This window comes from Aplidium turbinatum, chromosome 10 (assembly GCF_918807975.1).
Source record: "Aplidium turbinatum chromosome 10, kaAplTurb1.1, whole genome shotgun sequence".
In the NCBI taxonomy this organism is placed as follows: Eukaryota; Metazoa; Chordata; class Ascidiacea; order Aplousobranchia; family Polyclinidae; genus Aplidium; species Aplidium turbinatum.
Genome location: NC_137481.1, coordinates 24,644,191 through 24,670,388, shown reverse-complemented (window position 1 = coordinate 24,670,388; position 26,198 = coordinate 24,644,191). Strand labels below are relative to the sequence as shown.

General features: G+C 38.5%; 2 protein-coding genes across 2 annotated transcripts; one reads left to right on the top strand and one right to left on the bottom strand.

The window, feature by feature from the left end:
* The first annotated feature begins 3,830 nt into the window (after positions 1-3,830).
* On the top strand, positions 3,831-5,639 carry LOC145779088 (general transcription factor II-I repeat domain-containing protein 2A-like). Its single transcript, XM_082590660.1, has one exon. It carries the CDS (start codon positions 3,831-3,833, stop codon positions 5,637-5,639), a length of 1,809 nt encoding a protein of 602 aa, XP_082446786.1.
* Positions 5,640-9,815: 4,176 nt separating this feature from the next.
* LOC145778821 (CDK2-associated and cullin domain-containing protein 1-like) lies at positions 9,816-24,742 on the bottom strand. Its single transcript, XM_082590405.1, has 8 exons — positions 24,648-24,742; positions 22,867-22,999; positions 19,782-20,013; positions 15,560-15,662; positions 13,657-13,767; positions 11,904-12,024; positions 11,704-11,746; positions 9,816-11,554 (listed from the first exon to the last, which is right to left on the bottom strand). The coding sequence occupies exons 1-8, from the start codon at positions 24,739-24,741 to the stop codon at positions 11,498-11,500; spliced, it is 894 nt and encodes a 297-aa protein (XP_082446531.1). The 5' UTR covers position 24,742; the 3' UTR covers positions 9,816-11,497.
* Positions 24,743-26,198: the final 1,456 nt, after the last annotated feature.

Sequence of the window (26,198 nt, the reverse complement as noted above, 5' to 3'; positions counted from 1 at the left end):
GCCGGTTCACAATGAAGCAGCGTAGCAAAGAATCGCCCAAGAATTTAAAGAGTTTTGGAACTTTCCTCATTGCTTGAAAAGCATAAATGGCAACCATGTGGTGATTCAAGCCCCATCCAACAGTGGGTCTTGGTTTTTCAATTACAAAAAACATTCAGTATTGTGTTGATGGCTGATGTGTTGTGTTGATCGGTGACGCCAAGTATCACTTTGTAGCAGTTGACGTTGGTTCGTATGGACGACAATGTAATTCAAGTATATTTTCATGGTCCGTATTTGGACAAGTGTTGAAAAACAACCAGTTGCCTCTCCCACACGACAAGCCATTACCCGGAACTTCAGCACCTGCTATGCCTCACGTATTTGTTGGTGACAAAGCGTTTCCATTAATGGAAAATCTTATGCGGCCATATCCAAGAATAATCTTTCCTATCATCAAAAAATGTACAATTACAGGCTGTCCAGGGCACGTCGCATAGTTGAGAATGCATTTGGCATCACGGCTTCGCATTTTCCGTCGAGCAATGTTGATGCAACTCCACATTGTCGATGCAGTCATTAAAGCTTGTTTTGTTCTGCACAATTTTTTGAGCGGGAAACCTGGAGTCCAATGCGCAGGGAGGCATTCGATGGATATTGAGGAGCGAGGAAACCTGCAACCAGGCGACTGCAGAGAAGATCAGACAATCAGACAGATGCAGCCAATGAGGCAATCGGGCAGACGTCCAAGGCGTCATGCAACAGACAAAAGAAACACTTTTAAAGAGTATTTTGGAGGCGACCTGTTGCAAGAGGTGCTGCAAGCTAATAACTTTTCAGCAGACAGATTTACAATGTAGATGAAACTGGCATTTCATCAGTACAAAAACCTGGAAAGGTGATTGCACAAAAAAGGGTTTACCTCACAAGTGCAATCGTTTTCTCGTGCAAATCCTCTTCATATCTGAGTGCACATTTGGTAAATCTACCCTCATTTCTTCCTCGAGTGTATGTGGCCTTTCTATTTTTTGTTTGGATTTTCTGTTTTGGCGAAAATCAAATTTTGCATAGGTATGATGTGGATAACTGTAGAAAAATTACCAATGCCTGTTCTCCAATGTAAAGGAGACACAAGTAAGTTGGCCCACTCTGAATAATTTTTAAGTACCGGTACAATAGTTATGGTGACGTAACATGCGCATACCCAGTAAATGCTGCTGAAACTACCTTATCACCAGGTTGGGAGGCTCTTGCAAGCACTATAAACATATGAGCACGATTTTTGTATGAAAACGTATAAGTTTTAAATTTTTTGATGTCGAGCGAGTTTTTCTTATATATTACTATATAAAAAAGATTATTATTTAATCAGTGCAGCGCTAGGGCAGTTATTAATGCTCACTTTGACGGTGAAACTGTTGTTAGAAGCTTGATAGTTTGACATACATATTAGTTTTTACAATATGATTGCCATGCAGGGAAGTTGGCCCATTTCGTGGCTGGGTACGTTGGCCACCATGCCTTCATGAGGCATTACATGTGTACAATAATTTACTAATTAATACGATGACTTATTTTTGCAAGATTAAAGATACTTCAATTATTAAGTATTTAAAGTAAGTAAATCGCGACTTTATTTCAGCATTAAGTGATTAACAGGGTGGTCCACAAAAATGTGACATATTTTGTTTATCTGTCATTTTCATAAAAATTAATTCTACCTCTTGATTTTCAGGTTAGTTATAGAGTACAGCTATAAGTTTTATGTGTAGCAGTATGGAGCCGGGATATCAATTTTCAGTGGCTAAGCGGACAAAAATCATTGAACATTACTTTTCGACAAAATCTGTAATCTTGACCCAGAGATATTTTCGTCATGACTTTCCTGGAAGGAAAACACCGTCTCGAAATACTATCAAACGCTTGTTGGAGAAGTTAGAGACACTGGCAGTGTGACTAACAACAATAAGAACCATAGTGGTCCACCTTCCACCGCAAGAACCCCCGAAAAAGTTCACGATGTTCGAACTCGTGTGGATAAGTCTCCACGGAAATCCACCAGAAGACTTTCTCAGGAAGTGGGGATTTCAAGATCTTTTGTCAATAGAATTATTCATGCTGACTTGCAACTTTTCCCATACAAAATTCAGCTTCTTCAGACTCAAAGTCAAGCCAACAAGGATGAACGATTTGAATTTGGTCAGCAAATCAGTGAACGGATTGAGAACAATCCCGGTCTTTTGGATGTGCTTCTCTTTAGCGACGAGGCCCACTTCCATTTGAGTGGCCATGTGAACAAACAAAATATGAGATTTTGGGCAGAAGCACAGCCTCATGCGCATGTGCAAGCACCCTTGAGTGTAACAAAAATCACAATTTGGTGTGCAATAGGACGTAATGGCATTTTTGGTCCCTACTTTTTTGAGGACGACGAGGGATGCCAGGTGACTGTTAACACTGAACGTTACATCAAATTGCTCAGACGACAATTCATTCCAGCAGTAAGAAGGAGAAGGGGGACCCACGTGAATACAGCTGTATTCCAGCAAGATGGTGCCCCACCACATTGTTCCAATCGTACCCTTGAGTATCTGCATCAGTACTTTCCTGGGGATCGATTGATTTCAAGGAGGACCAACAACCTCTGGCCGCCATATTCACCTGATCTTAACCCTCCTGACTACTTTCTCTGGGGATATCTGAAGGATAGAGTCTACCAGGACAATCTTGATACCATTGACAGACTGAAGGAAAACATTAGAAGAGAAATTAGAAGAATTCCAAGGGACATGTTAGGGAGAGTAATCGACAATTTCAATGTGAGAGTGACAGCGATGATTCAGCAGCGAGGAGCATGGATCGAACATATTATCAAATATTGAAATACCTCAGAAACCGGTTCGTTTTTTCAAAAGTGCTTTTGAGGGCAAAAACTTATAGCTATGCCCCATCTCCGTCTGAAAGGATTTTGAAAAATCTTTAGATTTGTAGAAATTATGAACAAACAAAATGTGTCACGTTTTTGTGGACCACCCTGAATAATAACAATACTACACTTCGTAACATCATTTTTATGTCATAGATTGCGATAACTTGTTCCTAACCCGTATTGTAATAATAGAATAATGGTAAGTAACTATAGCAAGAAAACCGATTGCAGAAATGTGCCTCAGCAGGTGCATGAAGAGGGGTTAAAGATTTTGAGGAATGATGTGAGTCAAAGAAAAATCTGCAACCGCTCCGAAATCTCAGTTAGTTAAGACGTCACTTCGCGGACAAAGAAGCTTCACGATCAAGCGGCACGGGTTTGACTCTCGGGGTGTGTACATGAGCAACGCATTATGAGTACTGCTATCCATTCAGCAGCACCTAATAGATGGAATAGACGACGGTCTAAAACAGGGGCGGGCAACATACGGCCCGCGGGCCGGATCCGGCCCGCGACGGGATTTTAAACGGCCCGCACACAGTTTCAGATCTTTACATTGTAATGCGGCCCGCGGCCACACTCTGACGCAATCCCCCACTACTTGCTTACTACGTCAAATAATAGTGACTGTTGGTTATTCTTTAGTTCTTTGTTTTCGGTTTTTAGTCAAGTGACAAACATGTTATGTTCCGTCATAAACGAGCCCTTCCATCCTTTTTCTTTGTCTCTTGTAAAAATCTCATTTAGTCTCAAGCCTAGCCTCAAGCCAGAAAAATAGTGAAATTTGGCTGATTAGTGTAATAATTAAACGTGGAACGTATACAAATAACAGTGATCGTTGGTTATTATTTAGTTCTTTGTGTTTTTAGATTCTTTTAGTTAAAATTAGATTTTGAATTTAGCCTACAATAAATATTTTCCTATGGATGTTGCCAAGAAACGTAAAGTGGATAAGGAGTGTCGCGAATTTAACAAAAATTGGATGCTCAAGTACTTTTTCACACAAGTCGGCAAGAAAGCAGTATGTTTGCTTTGCAATGAAAGTGTTGCCGTATTTAAAGAGTACAACATTAGCCGCCATTATGCGACAAAACATGCAGGCTATGGCAGTACTTTATCAGCAACGGAACGGCAAACAAGAGTAACAGAACTGGACGGAAGACTCGTAAAGCAGCAGAATGTACTCGTAAAAGCCAAAACAGCCCGGAAAATTGCAACTAATGCCAGCTTTGTGGTCGCATACAACATTGCTAAGCATAGCAAACCGTTCGGTGATGGTGAATTTGTCAAAAAGTGCATGCTCAATGTAGCTGATCTAGTCTGTCCAGAACACAGAAAGAAGTTTGAAGAAGTCAGTTTGTCGAGAAGAACTGTGGCTCGCCGCATTGAAGCAATTGGTGAAAACCTGACATTACAACTTAAAGGGCTGGTACCTTCATTTCAGCTGTTTTCCTTGGCATTGGATGAAAGCACTGACATTGATGATACTGCACAGTTGCTCATCTTTGTACGAGGCATTTCAGAAAACTTTGAAATCACAGAAGAATTGCTCTCAATGGAATCAATGGAAGGCACTACTACCGGGAAAGATTACTTTGAATGTGTGAAAAATGCCATGCATACAATGCAACTACCATGGCAAAAACTGGCCAGTGTTACTACGGATGGTTGTCCATCTTTGACAGGAAAGAAAGTTGGTCTACTGAAAAGACTAGGTGACCGTGTAGCAGAGGTCGATTGCACCAGGGAGCTGATATTTCTACATTGTATAATACACCAGGAAGTGCTATGTAAAAGTGTGCTTAACATGAAACATGTTGTGGATCCAGTTGTGAAAGTTGTTAATTTCATCAGGGCGAAAGGTCTAAATCACAGACAGTTTATCAAACTTCTGGAAGAATGCGGCTCGGATCACAGTGATGTTTTGTATCATACTGCTGTACGGTGGTTGAGTTTGGGGAAAGTTCTGAGACGTGTCTGGGACCTGAAAACGGAAATAGTACGGTTTTTGGAGATAAAAGAGAAGGATGCAGAACATCCACAACTCAAAAATTCCGAATGGCTATCAGATCTGGCGTTTTTAGTTGATCTCTTTGAACATATGAATGAATTGAACACCAGACTTCAAGGGAAGGGCACTTTTGCTCACGAAATGTACTCATCAGTGAAGGCATTCAGGATGAAGCTAAAACTGTTTTCTCGCCAGCTCAATCAGAATATCACAACACATTTTCCAACACTCGAAACTATGGCACCCCAGATGATGACAATTGAGAAGTACACCAATATGATATCTGCACTAGACAATGAATTTGGTCGTCGTTTTGCGGACTTTCAGAAACTTTCTGCTGAGTTTGATATCTTGTCATCACCCTTTACAACTGACTTTGAAAAGGTGTCTGATGCTCTACAGCTGGAATTGATTGATTTGCAGTGTGACTCTACCCTGAAAGAGAAATTCCAATCTAAAAGCATTGACAAATTTTATGCGTCATTGAATGAGTCCAAGTTTGCCAACCTGAGAAAGATGGCCATGAAACTACTTGTTCTGTTCGGGTCTACATACATTTGCGAGCAAACATTTTCGACCATGAACATTAACAAGACAAAGCTGCGGTCCAATCTCACTGATGTTCACGTGCAGTCTTTACTGAGGGTTTCTACGTCCGACATGCAGCCAGAGTTCAAAGAACTTGTTGACAACTTTGATCGACCACAGATGTCTCATTGACTTCAGCAGCTATTGAAGTACATTACGTTAATTGTTAATAAATTCATTAAATGCTGTTTTTGGTCTCTATGCCTTAAACTTAAAGTTTACGTTACATTAAATACGATTTATTCCTTGTCTAGGTAGATAAATACGCGATTAAAATGTAGCGATTCATGAATCCGGCCCGCCAAGTACTTCATTTTCCTATATCAGGCCCGCCGGTTGGAGAAGTTGCCCGCCCCTGGTTTAAAACGTACCTCATTTCGGAGATACATCAGGGATGTTCTGATATTGGTACCCATGCAAAAATGAGGTTTCGTTCTGGAGAACCAAAAATGTTTCCACTGGTAATGGAGAAGGATCTGGTAACGTATTTTTGGATATGTCAAATCGCTACAAAGGTTTATTCAGCAAGACATTAAAAAATGGTATATGAGTTTGCTAAAGTAAATCAAATTAAAATGCCAAATACAGGGATAGAAAATAACAGGGAAGAAAACTTTGGAAATCATCAATGATGAAACATCATAAACTTTCAGTACAAATACCAGAAGCGACATCAATTGCACGTGCAACTGCATTTAACAATCGTACCACCTCTCAATTTTAAGATAACCTTGCGAAGTTGCTTGAAAAATATAAGTTTACACCAGCTAGAATGTGGAATGCCGACGAAACGGGTACAGAAAGTGTCCAAGAACCAGTGAGTGTTGTTGTGATTTATCATAAAGTTGGCACCTGACAGCTGACACTTCATAAAGTGAACTTCCTTCTCCAGATGTTGATAATGCTGCTAAGAAAAAAGGCATAGTACTGACAGCTCCAGATGGAACGGAGTTGAATCAAATAACTCCTGGTAATTATTCTGGAGGAAGGCATTCACATCAGAACGTAAATTGGTCTAAAATTAGTAAAATAACCAAGACGCAGGAATGGAAAATGAAAGTGGCTGAAAGGAAAATGCTGCGATAGTCTCTGGGGTTGACAAAGCAAGATATCAAGTAACTCCTGGTAATTATTCTGGAGGAAGGCATTCACACCAGAACGTATGGAGTGAAGCTTCTGGACGTACACCTTATGCAAAAAGAAACGTGTTAGCTGGCAGCCCTGCAAGTGAGAGAGAGAGAGATGATTGTTTATGTGCCTTTCTAATACGAGTCGAGAAAAAGAAACACAATTACATACAAATCAAATTATAGCAATAGAAAGGTCTGGCAGCACCGAACAACTTTGCGGTTAACCAGTCAAGGTGCTGCCTGACATCAGACATTGCAGCGTTAGACATTACAAGTTATACATTAGCTAAATCAATAAACAGCATGATTGAACAGTAGCTTCGAAATCGAAATGAAACATATAAGGTTTTGTAGGAAAATGAATCAAGACCAGCTAGGAAAAACAAGTGCATGACGTCTTCTTGTCGATAATTTTATTACCAAATGAACCATACAGAAGCACATCGCCAATTACAAAGACAGGCGTTTGCTCTTACTGATGAAGAATTAGAAGCTTTCATTGCTGTCATGTATGCGTGGGGAGTTGCAGGAAAAAGTGATCTACCTTTGCATGATCTGTGGACTGAAAGATGGGGTGCTATTGTGCAAAAGCGCTATGTCCAGAAACCAATTCTGTGAAATTCTCCGGTTCCTTCGTTTCGATATAAGATCAAATTGTTCACAACAGCTACAGCGATAAACTTGTTCTATTTTCGGAAGTCTGGGACCAATTTGTAGATAACTGCCAAACATCTTATAAAGCTGGAGCGTTTATCACAGTGGACGAGCAGCTTTTCCTAGCAAAGCCAGATGCCCTTTCACGCAATTTATGGCATCAAAGCCAGACAAGGTTGGGCAAAAAAAGGTCAATGGTTTGCTGTAGACAAGGAAAGCAAATATTTGATAAACGGTTTTCCTTATGTCCGAAAGGACGAAACACGCTCCGCAAATGACCGCATTTCTGATCGTGTTGTAATGCAACTCATGGGCTTTTATCTGAATAAAGGAAGAAATTTAACAACTGATAATTATTTTACTTCTGTAAACTTAGCCGCTCAATTGAAAGAAAAGCAGACAAGTCTTTTGGGAAAAGTAAACTATACCAGGAGAGAAATTCCATTATCTTTGAAAAAGGGCGTTTTAGGTAGTAAAAAAAATTGGGGCATTCTAGTGTTAAGGTGTCCAGATCGTTAGGAATGAAGGCATGCCGTTTCAACTACATGATATTAGATATAGCCTTCATCATTTTTGAAAGTTTACTTGGTGTACCCAGGTAAAAAAAAGTTTACTGAGGTAAAATACTGCATTGCAATAGTAGATAATATTATAAACCATACATGAATGCACACACAGAATAAATTATGTAGGTATGCCTGTATAAATCCAAGCAATCTTTAGAATGTAAAATTGAGGAGAAAGAGCTTTTCCATTGTTAAGTATACTGAGAGATGGACATGTTGGCCACATGGCCAACTTACTTTCCATGATGCGCCAAATTACTTGCATAGGTGAGCAAGACGGTTCATTTTAATTTTTATGAAAAATGTGAAAAATTACATACCTACCTAAGAATGTTGGTTTGATGCAAGAATATGTCCACTTTTAGAGCGATAAATTCACTATTCTTCAATGGTTGGTTCTAAAGGGGTAGAAAGTTTCCAGGAACTTTGGAAACTTTCCGAGAATTTTGAAGGACCCGGGAACATCGGGAATTTTCAAATTTGGCATTAGGCTATGTTTAAAACATTTGTTAAATATTTCATCAACCAGAAGAAAATATTAAAAATCTATCTTAAGCATTTCTTATAAACACTTCAATTATAAACACTAATTTGGTGTTAATTAAGAATGAGGCTTATGCATAATTAATTTTCATGCATACTTTTTCAATATTTAAAAAAAACTGGTCAGTAGCCTATCTGGGAAGGAACACTCACACCAAGGTCCACAATAGGCTCGCAAATGAAAGGGTGGAAAAACTATTATCAGTCAGGCCAAACTTGGCATTGTTTGAGACCTGTGAAGACAAGTCAACTCAAATTGAAGTTGACTTTGAAGTTGACTCTGAAGTCGATGACGCTGCGAGCACAGTCATTAGTACATCATCTGAAGAAGTCGAGCAGGAGGAGATGCTAACCGGCAGCAACTAGAACAATGACTTTGTAACTGATTCAGTATAGTAATACTAACTCAGTATTTTTTTTCTTTGTAAAAAACAGATTGGTGATGATTCATTTTTGGAGTTGTATGTTGTATGGAGATTGTGTGATGTATTTGAACTGCTGTCTGGTCGAAGCCCTGCTTAATTGCTTACGTCATAATTGCATGTGTGTGTGTGCCTTTGGTAGTTCTGTCGCACTGCTTGCCTGCTGGCTTCATTTCAATCGTTCATCTGAAGTCGTTGAGTAGTGAGCAGTGGCAGTTATTTTGCAGAGCAGTTTTGTTAAAGATTTTCATGTTAAGTTATAGCGTTTAATTCTGTAATAATTATGTTTATGATAGTTCAATTAATATTCTATTTGAATTTAGACATAGCAGTGGTTCAATGAATTAAAACCTTCTAAAGGTCTATGAATATTTATCAATACATTCATCACAGATTGTTTTGAAAGTTTCCGAAAATTCCGGATAATTCCCAAAATTTCCATGGAAAGTTTCGACTGAAAATTTCCGGGAATTTTGCAACCCTATTCAATCAATGGCCTCTGCTTCAACATATGTTTTGTTGTTAGCTCACAGATTTAATTTTACATTTTTGCTGGGCCAACTTGCCTGAGTCTATCCTAAGGATATTTATTTTGAATTTTTATTCACAACTCATTTTCATGGTTCAAAATAAGATGAGTGTCCGGTGGTAAAAATGGTTAATTTTGTGTGTACAACTTTGGAAAACAATTTTTAAATCTTTTTTCTATTTGAGATGTTGGGTAATCTATGGAATTATTTCTTTGCTTATGTTTCAAAAAAGTTGAAGACAGATAAATAATGAAGATAAGAAATAGTTGGCCGCACCCCAGAGTATTGAAAATGGCACCCCGGTTGGGAACCACTGTAATAGACATTTCAGAAAGCTGACCAATTGTAAACAATGTTATTGTTAATTGAATTTGTTTAATAAAGATTTTCCAGTTTTAGGTCCTTGGCGGTGCCGAAACACAACCGCCAATGGACACATCTTTTTAGAAACATAACTGTAGGCCCCCTTCACCAACCAACATGGTGTAGGTGAGAAGAGTGCGTTTGTGGAAGATTACAAACGGTAGTTATTGAACTCTGGAATACAACATATAAACATTTAAAAGCAAAATAGTTGGAACGTCTGATTAATCTAATTAAAAAATAAACAGCCCAAATTGTAGATCTCATGTTCAGCAAACGTTTTGAAAACTGAACTGTTTTTATCTTCAGTGCTATTTAATAGTTTGCACTAAAGCGCCATTGAACGGCGCTAAAAAGTAATAAGAGGAACGGAAAAGGAAATCGATATGAGCAACATCGACCCTTGCGGTGTATGTGGAGAAAGAGTGATTGGTCTTCTTGAAAAACTGAATGCCTTTTGCTATCTAGGAGCTAAATAGGTTGAATGCCAGTGGTGGTGGTGAAGCGGCAGGACTACAAGAGTAAGATTTAGATGGGTGAAATTCAGAGTGTCCAGAATAGTTATAGATTGGTTGAATTGATAGATTGGTTGAAGATTTTTGTTGAGAATGGAAGGAAAAATTTATATTAGTTGCGTGAGATCTACAATGCTGTACAGAAGTGAGTTCTTTTGGGAAAACAAATTGGTGATTTTTAGAAGAACTGAGAGAGCGATGGTGAAGTTGATGAACAAAAGGAACAAAGAGGAACTTGTGAACTTGCTTGGGTTAAATAAGAATGTTGATAAGTTGGCGAAAGTGAATGGAGTGAGGTGGTATGGGTATGTTTTGAAAAGGAATGAAGATAATGCTTTGAGAAAAGCGGTGGGGTAGAGACTAGGGAGTGGATGGTCGTAGAAAACAAGGAAGACCCAAGTAAAGGTGGAAAGAGAAAGGTGAGGAGGAAAGCAGCAAGGTGGGCTTGACAAGAGGGGACGCTTTAGACAGATCGATGTGGAGGCAATTGCGCACGTAAAGTGGATCCGCGCAAGCGTGCACCCTTGGTAAAATGGATCAAAACTGCACTACTACTACTCAAAACGTTTGCTGAACATGAGTAGTACTATTTCTACTTTTTAGGCTCTATTTAACAAATATTGTTTTTCTCATTCTTGGTTGTGAAGCTTTTAAAAACAATAAATTTCCATCTATTTGAGAAAACCTTAGAACATCACATAACCGCAACAGAAAGTGAAACAAACTGGTACGTAGTTACAGCAAGTAAAGCCATGCGGAAGTGCGATAGCTTTAAAAGGATATACATGGTGTGCAAGTATCTGCATAAATTTGTGCGGAAGGATAAAAGTTGTGATAAATACGTATTAATCTTTTAAGAAATACTTCAGCCTTATTACTCCATTCCAATGACTCGCATATAGATAAATGAAGTTCAGTTTGGCGCTTGACAGTAACTATTCAGGCCAGTTCCTTTGTATAGATGTTATAAAGCTTGTTCAGAAAACGTTGATAATGACATTAAAAAGAAACTTAGAAAAATTGGTTTAGTGAGCCAAAACAGGACATCTATTGTACATACTCTGTTTAGGAATATATTTTAGTAGAAATCACAGTGGACATGGAGATACATCAGATAAAGTTTGGTTGATGCGACCATGGTCACGTCCTGCTTGATGAGCCAGCAGCATCCTGGTGGTGCACCACCTGTATCATTCCATCATCATCAATAAAGTGTGCTGCCTCTTGCGACTAACATGATGCTTTGTAGCTTCACACATAGATGACGTCACGAGTGGTAGCCACTCAGAATCGATGACAACATGGAGCTCTGGCATTCCTCATCCTGGAACAAGATGAGACTTCACGATATAAGAGCTACATGAACATACCAAGCTCCATTGTTTGAGCCACACATTGTTTAAAATCCGGACCTTTCCGCGGACCACGGTTTGTACAACACCTATCATTATGAAAAAACATGTCGCGACTCACCTCGATTCTTACTTGTTCTGAGGATCTCTTGCCACCGCTCGACCTGAAACACATCAATGATGGAATATGCAATGGCAAGTGGGAAAGAGCATAACAAAACAAATCCATGACAGAACATCTATTCGGCCAGGGCTTCATACCTCCACGGAGTTTTGCCCGCGTGTGAGCTACCAAACTGAACTTCAAATAATGGTACAGACCTCTGAAAGTTGGTTTCTTCTTTAAGGTGAAATTGAAGCTGCTTCGTGAACTGAATGTCCTGCTCCAAGTCATCGGGGTGTGACAAGGGCTTCGTGTTTGGGATGTACAAAGAGAAAAAGTCTAAGTGAAATAAAACACTTTCAGCTTGTGTTCACCACCAGAAGAGTCGTGACTTTATGAGTTATGTTCATTTAATGTTGATGGCCCTACACAGGTTCAAAGTTAATTTCAAGACAACGCCAACCTGTTGTTATTGTTGCAATGCCTTCAGCACCTACTACAATTATATTTGTTCCACCACGCTGGTCTTTTCTATCGAAAACAAGTTTATGATCAGTGGTTGCAGGTTTAGGCTACGTAGGCAACAAAGAAGCCAATATTGGCATACACCTTCAATCACCTTACTGGTATAAAGCCGCGAGCAGCCGTGCACTCGATGGTAGTTGAACTGAGGCCAATCGGAATACCAGTCAAACTCTCTCACCGCTTGGCCAGGCAGGTGACAATTGCAGTTTAGTTTAATAGTTATTAAGACACAACCCAGAGGCTTGATCAAGCGGAATGGCCCGTTTCGGATAGTCCGATTCGGAGAGTTCCCTATTCAAAGATTTTTTGAAATTTTTTTTGACAATTATCGAGTACCGTAGCCTAATTATCATTGCTGCTTTTACATCGTTTTTACGTCGCTAAACGTTCAAATCGTGCAGAAAAAAATAGAAATAAAATGTTTGAACAATTAAATGAAAATTCGTCGGTACCGTAGCCTAATTATCATTGCCGCTTTTACATCGTTTTAACGTCGCTAAACGTTGAAATCGTGCAGAAAAAAATAGTCGAAGCTTTAGATGAGTGGGGTTTAGACCTAACCATTGAGATCTTAAGACTAAAAAGCGAATTAAATTTATTTTTGAACTATTAATGTTTGCTCAGATAAAATTGACATGTATCCTGCGTCGCCTTCTGCATGCAAAATTAGAATATATTAGAATCCTCGCCTACTACAAAATTCTAAATCCAACGACGACTTCTGTTTATTTACAGTAGAGAATTTTGTATTTTATTCTACAATATCGTTTCTTTTATAGTTGAAATTCTCGAAGCTTTAGATGAGTGGGGTTTAGACCTAACCACTGAGATCTTAAATCATATTTATGACACCGGAAAGACCCTAGTGATATGGTACGTTCCATATTCATAATTTTACCGAAGAAAACCGGAGCGACAGAATGCTCACTTCATATCTTAAATATCTTTGCTATGTTGACGTGTATTGTTTTTGATATGATGGTCACAAATAAAAACAATTCAACTGAACTGACATGACGAATTTTTATTTAATTGTTCAAACATTTTATTTCTATTTTTTTTCTGCACGATTTGAACGTTTAGCGACGTTAAAACGATGTAAAAGCGGCAATGATAATTAGGCTACAGTTCCCGATAATTTTCAAAAAAAATTTCAAAAAACTCCGAATAGGGAACTCTCCGAAAAAGGCTGTCTCCGAATAGGGAACTCTCCGAATCGGACTCACCGAATAGTAGCAGACCCTGATCAAGCCAGCGAGGATAATATTGTGACAGCTTGTCATGCTGTGTGGCATAAGATACAAAACAAATGATGTGAAAAGCCATCCGTAAAGATCATCAACACACTTAGATTTAACCAAAATGTAATCAGCACAACACATCCGCAAATCAGATCATTTCACTTCAATGTATCGTGCTATAACAAATTACTCAACAAAAGATTACCGGCTTCCGCAGAGGAGAGATTGAGATTCATCGAATGAAGAGAAATCGCAAGCTCTGTCATAATTGCCGGATCAACAGCAAAAGGAACCTTACGAACTTCTATCATTGCACCTGTCAATCAACACATTAAACAAGAGGTTTCTAAGATCAAAACTGAAGTACGCCAAACTACACCCATCAATGCTTGATAAAAAATGATGCTGATTGACAAGGTTTTAAACGTCTTACGCACAACGCATTAAATTACACGTTACATCTAACCACAACCACACGATAGAAGGCTATAAGTTTTTCAGAATCTATTGTTCATTTGTTGAAAACCAAACAAAACCGAAAAACATTGAAGGAGCACACAGGGTTGATCTCTAAGTGGTCAAAACTGGTTTTGACCACTAAACGGTTTAAACCTGGTTTTAACCGGTTAAAACCCAGAAAAGCATTTTTATGTAGTGAATGGTTAGCTACCTGGGCTATGGGCTATTTAGGAAATATAAAAGCAGTTGTGAGTTGTGACCATTTTGATATGCAGGCCTCGAAATAGCCGGCGGCCATGGCCGCCTGAACTTTCATTAATGGCCGCCAATACCGAGATGGCTGCCTGTAAAATCTGTACAAAAGATTATATTTATCTTGGATTTTTCTCTTGTTTCAGTGCCGCCAAAAACAAGACATCAAACAGCGTTAAGACTACTACCTTAATTGGGTCTGCTACTATTCGGTGAGTCCGATTCGGTGAGAGCCTTTTTCGGTGAGAGCCCTATTCGGTGATATTTTTAAATTTTTTTTTGAAAATTATTGGGTACCGTAGCCTAATTAAAACCCCCAAACCCAAACCCCCCAAAAAAACCAAAAAAAACCAAAACCCCAAACCCCAAAACTCTCAAACCCCTAACCCTATAACGGCAATGATAATTAGGCTACGGCGCGCAATAATTTAAAAAAAAAACTCACCAAATAAGGCTCTCACCGAAAAAGGCTCTCACCGAATAGGGAACTCACCGAATCGGACTCACCGAATCGGGCCATTCCGACCTTAATTACATGTCGTGCTACGCAACGGGAGGGCAAATGATGCGCAAATTGATGACAAATGTTTTTCATAAAAAAAAATTGTTGAAAAAATTCTTGTAATTCAGTTGGCTGTGCAAATGGTTCATCGTTCTACCAAGCATTTTTTTGGTTCATCAGAAACTTATTTTTAGAATTTGAATTTTCTCAATAATTAAAATAACCAACTGATTGAAATATCAAAAATAAACAGAGAAATTGAATATTTTTTGTTCCAAATCCAGCATTTAGGTTGTTGTTGATCAAAACAAAATATAGTTGAATTGAACATCATTACTAAACATAGAGGGTAATATTTTTAATTCAATTGAAAAGCAACTTGATTCATACACTAAAGGGGTTTTGACCAGTAATAGGTGGTCAAAACTGCCCAGTTTAAACCAGGTTTTAACCGGGCGTTTTAAACCGATCAACCCTGACAGGACGTGCTGTCTTCCAAACAACAAAACTCTGTCACACAATGGCTGGGCCTGGGTTCTCATGGAAACTACAAGTGAGGTGGGAGGAGAAGAGAGTTCATAACAGTTTCATATCATTAGTCACAAACCATAACAAATCATAAACTTCATGCAAAAAAGTCACATAAAAAGACCAAAAGTTTCATGCTTTTTGTTGTAAAACAAGCATACCGGTAACAACATTAAACTTTCCAGGAAAACTGTAAAACTAAAGCAGTTATCGGTGCATGCCTAGTACCTAATCAGTAATCACCCACACAAAAACTTAGAATGCATTAGTCTTCGATGTCTAAATGAGTTCATTCAATGACTTATGAAATTCTTGAAGAATTGTTGCACGCCTAAACGAAGATGTCTTGATCCACTGCATCACTCACCTATCACAGGGTGGGCATGATTGTCGACAACTACGGATTTAAACAAATCCAACAGTTGTTCCTCAAGATTGACATGATAAGTTGGCTGAACATGAACACGATTCTGGAAAACAACCACAGATAAATCAATTAATGTAATTTTGACGCCAAAATCAAAGTTACATTCTGAAAACATTTAGAACAATACGTCAAAGTGCCTGGACATGAGATTCTAGGGTGAATATTTTCCAAGCATTTTTTGTGGCCATTGGAGTATCTAGGGCCGAGGCACAAGGGTCTATAATTTTACCACCCCAGATTGATGTTTCCCAGACCACAATGAAATGCTACCGGAAAGCAGCCAGTCTTTGGTTTCATACTCCAAGACACACAGACCTTCGGATTGGCTGGTCGACAAAACATGATGCAATGGCAATTTGGTTTCTTGTTTGCTCCTAAATTATAAACCATTGAAGGTCTCAACTCTCAAACATGCAGCCTGCGTGTGCCATGCATTTGGTCTTCAGAGCAGTTTGAGTTTTAACCCCTGTTTTAAGCTGATGGGTATACTGGAGTGAGTACAAAAAGGGGGGATAAAACAAGATTAGCTATAGGAAAGGCAGGAAAAGGCACTCAAAAGCGCATCCATATACAAACTTACAGTCATATAAGCTCAAAAATACTACAAAATGTAAAACAACCAAGAAGCCACAATGAACTAAAATGAGATTAACTGGTCACGAAGTGATATAGGACAGACTAAAAACAAAACAAAAGTAGAGAGGGTTGTATCTAGAAACCAGAGATGTACAGGAGCCGGAGTCACTGTTTTTGGTCAGAGTCTAAAAGTCTTGGCAAAAACAGGAGCCGGAGTATGATTTTTTTATTATCATTTTGTTTCTTCCTCGTATTGAGGGTTGGATACACAATGCGCCATTGTTCTCGACCATGAGCTGTTCGTACTGCATTTTCATAACTTAATTTTGTCCATTTAGTGATGTTCGATGTCCAAATCATTCTTTTAGCTTACATATATTTGCGTTGTACTTGGTGCAGTTGTTATTTGTCTGTATCCTACTTCTATGGATTAATTATAAATCCAAGCTGTCTTTTTTTTCATTTCAAAATATGCTTTCCTTTTTATGACAAGAGAGCAACGGTATAAGTTATGCTATAAAAAAATCTGGATTGTGGATTATGATTTGCATTTGGAATCGAAGTGGAGTTTGAAGTCAATATTCCGAAATATTTGGAGCAGAAGTGAATTTGGGCTCAAGGGCTCTAGAGGGAAAGCACCTTTCAAAAGGTGATGCGCAAGTCAATAACCTCTCTCTGATCACTGTTCTCCTCATTCCAGGTTGTCCAACAAGACCATCCCACTCATCCCAGAGCCTAGTGGAAAGCCTACTTTCGCTAATCTGGGAAGATCTTTGTCGACAACTACCATACTAGGGGCAAACCTCAATAAAAACATGCAGCCGCTTCAAGCAGAGTTTAGGCGGGTGTCTACCATTTCCAATGGCATACTTGGTTGGAGCCAACAAGGGGAAAGGGCCATAATATTTGTGCACCTAAAACTTATGTGGTAAGCCTACTTTCGCTAATCTGGGAAGATCTAGAAGGCAAACCTCAATAAAAACATGCAGGCGCTTCAAGCAGTCTTTAGGCAGGTGTCTACCATTTACAATGGCATACTTGGTTGGAGCCAACAAGGGGAAAGGGCCATAATATTTGTGCACCTAAAAGTTATGTGCAGTGACCAAACTATATCTATAATGGCTCAATTGCAAGCCCCCAGGTCAGTTGGGACTAATGGTGCTACAGTGAAGAAAGTGTCTGGTGTGGTTACTAGGGGACGCTTTATGACGGACTCTGTGACAACCTTTACGGAGACCAGGATTCCTCACACAGATCGACGAAAACCGCAACAGACCTTTAGATTTGCTACAGCAAATGTTGGCTCGTCCGGAAGAAGTGCTGAATTTTTAGATATGCAGCATAGACGACAGACGTAGAATGGATGTAGCGAGACTGCAAGAACGTTTATGATTGAACTGATTCGTGTGAAAATAAATTCGTTTGTATTACAAGACATGTAACCGAGTTGTTCACATTAAACATTGTTGTGGGTTTGACACCCGTCAGAAGATATTTCATTTTCTCGTTTTATAATAATTTGTATATAATATGGAAATGTTGAAAGCACAAGAGAAATCAGTAGTACTAGTTGATTTTAACGGCCATGTGGGAAAAGATAGTGCAAGTTATAAAGGTTTTCATGGAGGGCATCAAAAATGACGGAGAAAGAGTATGTATTACAATTTGCTGAAAGCTTTGAATTGAAGATTGTCAAAACACAGTTCAAGTCACATATGAATCTGGTGGCCACAAGACAATGATTGATTATATTCTGGTCAGAAAAGAGGACAAGGTGAAAACATAAAAGCACTTCCAGAAGAGGTAAGGTAATGATGCAACATCGCCTCAATGTAATGGATATTCTACTTGAAAATACTTGTCGACATTGAATAGGATTGAAGAGAATCAAAACATGGAGGTTGAAAGAGTCGAATATTCAAAAGAGCTTTAAGGATAAGGTAAGAAGCCTGCTCAGTGATGATTTGAAATGGCATGAAATCAATAGACGGGTGGCAAAAATTGTCCATCCAGCAGCCTTTCGAACGTCGAACCATAGCTCTCACCATTCAGCTATGCAATTGATGCAGGGTAGTAAGCAGACAGACAGCCAGGAGTTAAGAAGACAGACAAGGGGATAGTAACAGTCCAGAGATGTTCAGATGACTTTATCTTATAGGGACAGCCTTCAAGTAGCGACTTGCCGTGTGAGAAATACTGTACAACGCTGTGCTTATATTATAAACCATAATCCACAATCCAGGTTTTTTTATAGCATAACTTATACCGTTGCTCTCTTGTCATAAAAAGGAAAGCATATTTTGAAATGAAAAAAAAATGACAGCTTGGATTTATAACACAAGCCAACACACTTTTTGTGTCAGCATAGTAAATGTCATTCTAGGGTATATTTGGGTGCTGAATTCAAAAATCACATCAGATTTTTTTGTATCACATCAGGATTTTATGATATCTGAATGCTGTTTTGGTAAAAATGGGTAAAATCGACTCCTGATCTGTATTGGTAGACTATGGCGTTTCATGGAATTTGAACTCTTTTTTGTCAACAAGGTCTGTGATAAAGTCTAAAGTCTACACAAGAGATACAAACATAATATTAATGAAAACATTGAGGTAGGCCTATTTCAAGACCTGTTTGATTTTTATTTTATTTTATTGAAGTGTGGTAACTTGAACCCAATTCTTCAAAGTTTATCTGCTAACACTAAACGTTCAACGTCATTTTTTTTACAAGAGTAGGCTACATTGTTACTTTTTTCGTGTTAAGAAGTAGGTTTGGTGGCTGTGCAAATCCCCAATACATATTTTAAACCTTTTGGTTTTGCCATCTTTTCCTTTTGTTGGTGCTACAGTTGTGTGTTTGTAATGTCATTCGTTATTATGTTTGCGCCAGCAAAGAAAAATAAAATTGAAGAAATTGAATAGAATAGACACTTAAAAATAGGTTCAATTCTACAGAAAAAAGGAAATTCACATGCACATTTGGGAAACGTTACTCTGAGACAAACTTTTGCTTGCATGATTTTTGTGAATGTTGTGAGTGGATTTAGGATTTCCATTGATCTATCGTCTTAGGTTTTCCACACAAGCTTTACATGCAGCATGTGTGGAGCCCATGATTTGTCCTGATCACCCAGGCGAATTTTAAAGTATGTAAGATATGCTTGTTTCACAAAACTTGTTATGGTTTGCCTTTGGTTAGGAACAGTAGCCTATAACTGCTACATTTGTAACAAAGAACATCAGGGTCATTTTCACACTTTTTTGAAGATGTCATTCTGCTACTTATTCACACCACAAACAGAATTAACACCTTGATAATGGGTCATTCCATGCCAAATGAGCAAATTTTTTGGAAAAATTACACCACATGTCATAGATTTTATTGAAATTTGGCATACTTGTAGATGTCAAAGAAATATTAAAAATGCAAAAAAAAATTTTGAAAAATTTTAAACTTATACCAAGATTAAACATCTCACAAAGCAAAGTAATAATTAAAATAACTTTTCTTAAAACCAACATACCAAAGGAACAAGATCAAGAACAGTGGTTACTATTACTAATCAATAAAATCAATTCATACCAAATAATTAAACAAAGGCACGAATCCTTGCAATGCTCGACCATAAAGCTTCACAACGGAACACAACTTGATGATATATTCGCACTTGGAAGGAATGCCGCCTGTTTGTGAACATTCATTGGCTGCAGCGCATAGATCTTGATTAATTTCTTGCACATGGTTCCTTAGGAGTGCAACAAGATGCTCATAAAGCATCTCTGCATGCTGGTTGTGCATGCACTTGTATACACAACTGAAACATAAACGATAATGTTGTCACCTGTCATTGCGAAAACTAACATACGGTAATTGCAAAATTAAACAAAAGCGTGTAGGTGATACTTTGCATGAAAAAATATTTCATTTAGTTAGGGTATATGATACATTATATCAAGGTAAAAAAAGTTCACACTGAGGAACGTTCACATTTTAAACTTTATTGCAATAATAGTGAAAAGTTAACAAAACAGATGAAAAAAAAACAAGTGTATATATTACTTAAAAGGTCACACTAAAATTGATGGTAATTTTTCCTTTAAAACGCATTCAAAGTCGCGTTAGTGGTTATAACCCACGCCAAATAGTTCAATGGACCTAACAAAATAGTTTTAAGCAACTTTCAGTGCTTGAAGCCAGTGCATCATATAAATCACTCTGTACAAACCACGACATTGACGTGGTAGTGAGGATGCTAGACTTGGACGAGTGATGTTGTATACAAGTACAAATTCAACCCAAGTCCGCTAAACAACTAGTGAGGCACCGGATGCAACATTTCGGCTGGAAGCTGGTTGTTCGGGCTAGAGAGTTGCAACTCTCTGGTGTCTGGCTTTTCTGCTCAACCGTGGGGAAAGGCCTCTTCCTTCTCCTGTAAATGCGGTGCCAAGGAACAGACTGCCGAGTGCCGACCACATCATCAATGACTGTACCATCTTCAAGCCACCTAACGGAGTGGAAGGTGTGCGCACCTTGGATGATGAAACCAAAGACTAGCTGCTCTCTAGTAGCCTTTCGGTGTAGTCCGGGAACATTGTGAATCTGGGGTGGTAAACGGATGGGTCTGCTACTATTCGGCTAGTCCGATTCGGCTAGTTCCCTATTCGGCTACAGTTTTGAATTGTATTTTGTATTTTATTCCACAATCATAGGCGCCGACTTTTCAAAAAACTTTAGGGGGCGAGAAAGGTGATGATGTCATAACCATAACGCTATTTTACTCAATTAAAGTAGTTTTTGATTAAGTTTAGTGTCTTGTTTATATTGACACCTAGGACTAGGTCGCAAATCGAATTTATTAGAACCGCTGCTTGAAACGATTAGTTTTACGCATGCAGTACGCCTAGTCATAAAAATTTTGATACTGTTAGCTCATAATTGGAAAACAAGCCGATTCCTTTCCTTTTTGTGCGAGTGAATAACAACGATCAAGACAGTGAAGTTATCGAAATAAAACGCAAAAAATCATGATTTCAAGCAGAGTGGAAACCCGCTATCGGTTTTATTAACCTCGTATCGCACGTTTTGCTAATTACTTACCTTCAAAGCGTTAACAACGGTAAAGTGTTTTCTCTTCTGTTTTTTATCGAAAGTCTTTACAGTCTTTTATCGAATACCGTATATACTCAAGTAAAAGTCGGAATGTTCACAAGTAAATTTCACCTCAAAAAGATAGGTTCAACCTATACACCGGACAAGCTATTGTCTCCAGCTTGGCAGTTTTCAAAATGAACGCATTTTTACTGCCGCAAAATCATTGTTGACGTAGATTACGAAGTTTGAAACGGCGTCGAAAAGTAAAAGTTTTGAATACGTTTATTTCCAGTGATTCAAACCTCAATTTCAAATTCAATGATTTCTTGTCAATTGTAAACTTTATGCACTTGTTGAGCAATATGCAAAGCTCACAAGACAAAACAGAAAGAGCTGATTTTAAGAAATCGATTTTTTTATTTTTGCGTGTAGGATGTATATAATCATTCTTATTACGTAACATTCCATGATCGTTGAACTCAATGTTAAACCTAAGCGGTCGCATAAAACAATGAGGTCAGGTTAGCTAGGTGATAATAGCGGTAAGAGACGTCGTTACTGCAGGCAATATCTGCGGCCAAGACCATTAAACACCTTTTCTTTTATCGGTTTTCAATTTAATTCTCACACATTGCTAACAAAACAATGCGTTCTGTTGAATCATAATTGATCTCACAGCGGGAAGACCTCGTTGAAAATAGCGCGTCTAATTTAGCTGGTTTACCTAACATTGCAGTGAATAGCTACGAGACTATTCCAGCAGCATAAGTAACTCTATCATCTACTTTGAAATTTCCATACCGTATGAGAAAAGCCATGCGATCAGCTGCTGTTTTGCGGGCAAGAGCAACGTAGGCTATTTTTCGCTTTTGGCACTCTTTAAGTCCGTTTAAATAATCTAAATCTCTTTCGCGAAGTGTTTTATCTTTGAAACACCACATGTAATAACCACTTTTGCTGCCCCTGGTTAGTGGTTAGGTCTAAACCTCACTCATCTAAAGCTTCGATAATTTCAACTATAAAAGAAACGATATTGTGGAATAAAATACAACATTCTCTAAATAAACAGAAGGCGTCGTTAGATTTGGAATTTTGTAATAGTTGAGGATTCTAATATATTCTAAGTTTGCATACAGACGGTGACGTAGGATGCATGTCAATTTTATGTGAGCAAACATTTCAATTTAATAATTCAAACACTTTGCGCTAAATTTCATTTCAATTTATTTTTCTTTGTCGGAATGCAAAAGAAACGATATTGTGGAATAAAATACAAAATACAATTCAAAACTGTAGCTGAATAGGGAAATAGCCAAATCGGACTAGCCGAAACGGGCCATTCCGTAAACATATAGACCCACGGTCCAGAGGCTCACACGACGATGACAAGTCTTTTGACATGAGGTTGAAATGGCTTCCAGGCTTATGCATTGAGATGATTTAGCAAACGTACGTCGTACACGCTTGGCATTATAATCCATTTTGGTATGTAGCTTTTCACAAACTAATTCCTTAGTTCTACTAAATAAAGCAGTTCTCAGAACTAAGCAATACCGTAGTTGAAGTTTTCAACCACCTGTAAAGTTCTTCAAATGATTGAAGTGAGGCCTGCTTTTGTCCATCATCTCTGAGAGTATTGATGATGAAGCTTCTCAACTTGGGCCAATATATGTTATTGTAAATCTCCAATGCTTGCTCTCCATCACCCCCTGAAAAAAATAACAAAAAAACTAGAGATGCATATACTGATACTAATATTTCACCAATATAACTTTTTTAGGCCGATACCAATTCTTTAATGTTAACGAAAAAAGTGGTTTTGGTGTTTGCAAAGAGTTAAATTAAATGCTAAGTGTGACCATATTTGCATAAAAGCAGTAGCATTGACAGGGGGTCCAGGAGTTACATTTGGACTCTGGTCCGGGATGATTTTAGGAACCAGTAAAAATATTATAGGCAAATTTAAACTACACTAACCTAACTACTATGACAAAATAATGATGAGAGACAATGCGCAAAAGCAAAGCAAGGTTGAGAGTCGACTGGCTAAAGCAATAAATACACAATGAAACTGTGTAACTAAAGACAGCACGTCAAAATAAAACTAAGTGACAGAACATGGCAAAAAACAATGGGCCCACGACCTAAGTGTTAAGTGCAAATCAATAAGATAGCGCAGCGGTAAATCCACAATGAAATGAAATTGGAAAGCAGGACCAGTGAACTGAAACCTCTACTTAATAAGAGGCAAAATCATTCTCTTGATGTTAATCGAAGATTTGATCAGTAAAGCCCATTTGTCTTTGCACATGTCCAAATCTGCAGCGGGTGTCTTTTCAACAAATCTCACTGTGAAACAGTCTTCGATAGGTGGTTTTGTGTTTATGTACAAAGAGTGGCGGGAGGCGTAATGTTTGAGTAATGCCGCTTTATCACCCCCCGGACTGGTGTCAAAAGTGTCTGTGCCATCCTACCATCATTGCGGTGGTATGGCACAATGGATAAGGCGTTGGTCCTGGTTTATGCTGGTTGTTGAAAACACCGCTCACCTCTACCCAGGGTATAATAAATTGGGTAGGCGTAATTGCTGAAGTAAAGGCGGCCGAGAGAAAGGAACTGGCCACCCTACTCTCCTTACTTAGTGCCAAAGGCTTAGTACAATGAGAACCTTATCTTCTCATACCCGACACTTGAATTAAGTATAGGACCCCCTTTACCTTTTTATAGACTAAAGGCTCTGGCTACAGCTTCATTGAAAACGCTTGACTCCGCAGCCCTGGTCACACCTACAATTAGGTCTGCACAGAAAATTTTTCAAGAGATCTTTCTTATTCTGACAAGCAGTAGTATTGCCTTCGGAAGTTAGACAGGGTTACAACATGCATGTCAGAAGCATAATGCTTTATGCTAGTAAGGCAGGCCAGTCCCTGAGGTTGACAACTACCATATCATACTATTTGAACTGCAATGACTATGCTATGATGAGGTAAATATGCTGAAACGGCTGGTGAACAAAGCACTGAGAAGTATGCATTAAAGTCACAAAATAAAAGAAATCATGCCATGGGGAACACTCTGTTGGTATCTTTGGAAGATGTCCAGAGAAAGCGTAGAAAGCTAGATGAACATTTGCTGATGTTCAATCCTGGCAATACAAGGAATAATGAGCTGTAGAATAGGAGTTATTAATGTCCTACATAATGTTTAAATTTGTAATGTGTCTGAAGTTAATGTAGTACATATGCATTTGTTTAATAACAATATGATTTTTCATCAAGCTCAATCAATTTTATAAATCAGTGTCAAACATGCGTAACCAAAAAATCTTTTATAAAAACAACAGGTTAAAGGAATTACATTTTGAATCCATTTCTTCAATCCAACCTTGATATAAGTTGAAACTGTTTCCAGAATAATTACACCTAGGTACTATTAACCCACTTGTCACCATGCAGTTCTTATATAAAAGAAGGCCTGAAAATAAATACAGTTTTAAAGTTTTTTGATGTCTAGTTATTAGAATCTGGGGGAGAGGGTGACTAATCCTCAAACCCATTGCTCTACGTTGCCTTTCATGCAAGAGCTCCCGATGTTGGGTTGCTCAACGAAGGCAAGCCGACGCTTGTGTTCTATCAAAAACATGTAAGATTTGTGGTACTGAAGTACAGAGCAAAATCCCGAAAACAGATTTAGCTGAGCCTTCACCTTCATGCCACAAATCTATGAAAATAATAGGATTCTACTTACCAACTTCCATAAGCTTATCCTAATTTTATTAATAATTGGGAATGGGAAATCAAATGTAACCATTTACATACTTACAATTTCCAAGAAACATATAGACTCATGCATGAGAGAACAATGTGGCCTCGATTTTCAGTGAAAAAGTACCGTGGATGTTCTATCAAAGGATACAAATCCAAGATTTTTAGGATTCTGATCCAATCTTGTTTTTTGATCCGGCAATTTTTAAATATCTCAGATCCAGAATCGAAACAGATCCGAAGTAATTTTATGTTTGAAATTTCATTAAATAAGCATAGACAAATCGGTTAATCGTATCAGCCCTTTTGATACGATTAACCAATTTGCTTAAGAAAATAAGTTTATTGTGATCACTGATCAGACATAAGCCTATGGTTGGGAATGTGCATGAGCTAACTCGGTTACCTTGAGCTTCACAGCTGTGGGGGTTTATTTCTACAACTGTTAACAAGTTTCATTAAACTTGGAGGTGTTTATTGGGTGCAACCTAGTTCGTACCCTGAACAGTTCGTACCCTCAGTCTGTACCCTGAAAAGATCAAGAGAAAAAATTAAAAAAAGCCGAAGTTGCTGATCGCAGATTAATAGCACAAAGCCGAAGTTGCTGATCGGAGTTTTCGCAAATAACTCGAGGGTTAGGGTTAGCGGAAACTGCGGAAAAATATTTGCGGAAACTACGGGTTAGAGCAGGGGTGGGGAACCTGCAGCCCGCGGGCCAAATGCGGCCCGCGTGACTGTTCCATGTGGCCCGCGTCAAAATTTCTTTACCCAAAATATATTGAAACAAAAGCTCAAAAAAAGAGTAGGCTCTGCAATGTCCGTATATTGCGAATGGCCTTCTATGTTCTATGACTTTAGTGGTATGCCACTGTCTCATTCACCAAGAAAACTTGTGCGGGAAGTCAGTTCAGCTTAGTAATGTCATGCCAATAGTGATAAAATTCATCAATTTCATCAAAAGCAGAGGTTTGAACAGCCGCTTGTTTAAGCAACTACTGGAAGATCTGAATACTGATTTCCACGACCTTGTCTACCACTGTGCAGTGTGCAGTTTGTTGGCTGAGTCGTAGCGACATGCTTACACGCTTTTACTTGTTGCGGAACGAAGTCGATCAGTTCATGAATAATCGGGGAGACCATGTCG

Bases quoted from the DNA above. Each gene is read 5' to 3' on its own strand.
- LOC145779088 (XM_082590660.1), top strand. From the start codon at position 3,831: ATGGATGTTGCCAAGAAACGTAAAGTGGATAAGGAGTGTCGCGAATTT.
- LOC145778821 (XM_082590405.1), bottom strand. From the start codon at position 24,741: ATGGTGACAAGTGGGTTAATAGTACCTAGGTGTAATTATTCTGGAAAC. The intron at 11,747-11,903 runs GTCTGTACCATT...GATGTGTTTCAG, and splicing joins GAAGAAACCAACTTTCAGAG to GTCGAGCGGTGGCAAGAGAT. The intron at 11,555-11,703 runs GTGAGTCGCGAC...ATCTTGTTCCAG, and splicing joins CAGAACAAGTAAGAATCGAG to GATGAGGAATGCCAGAGCTC.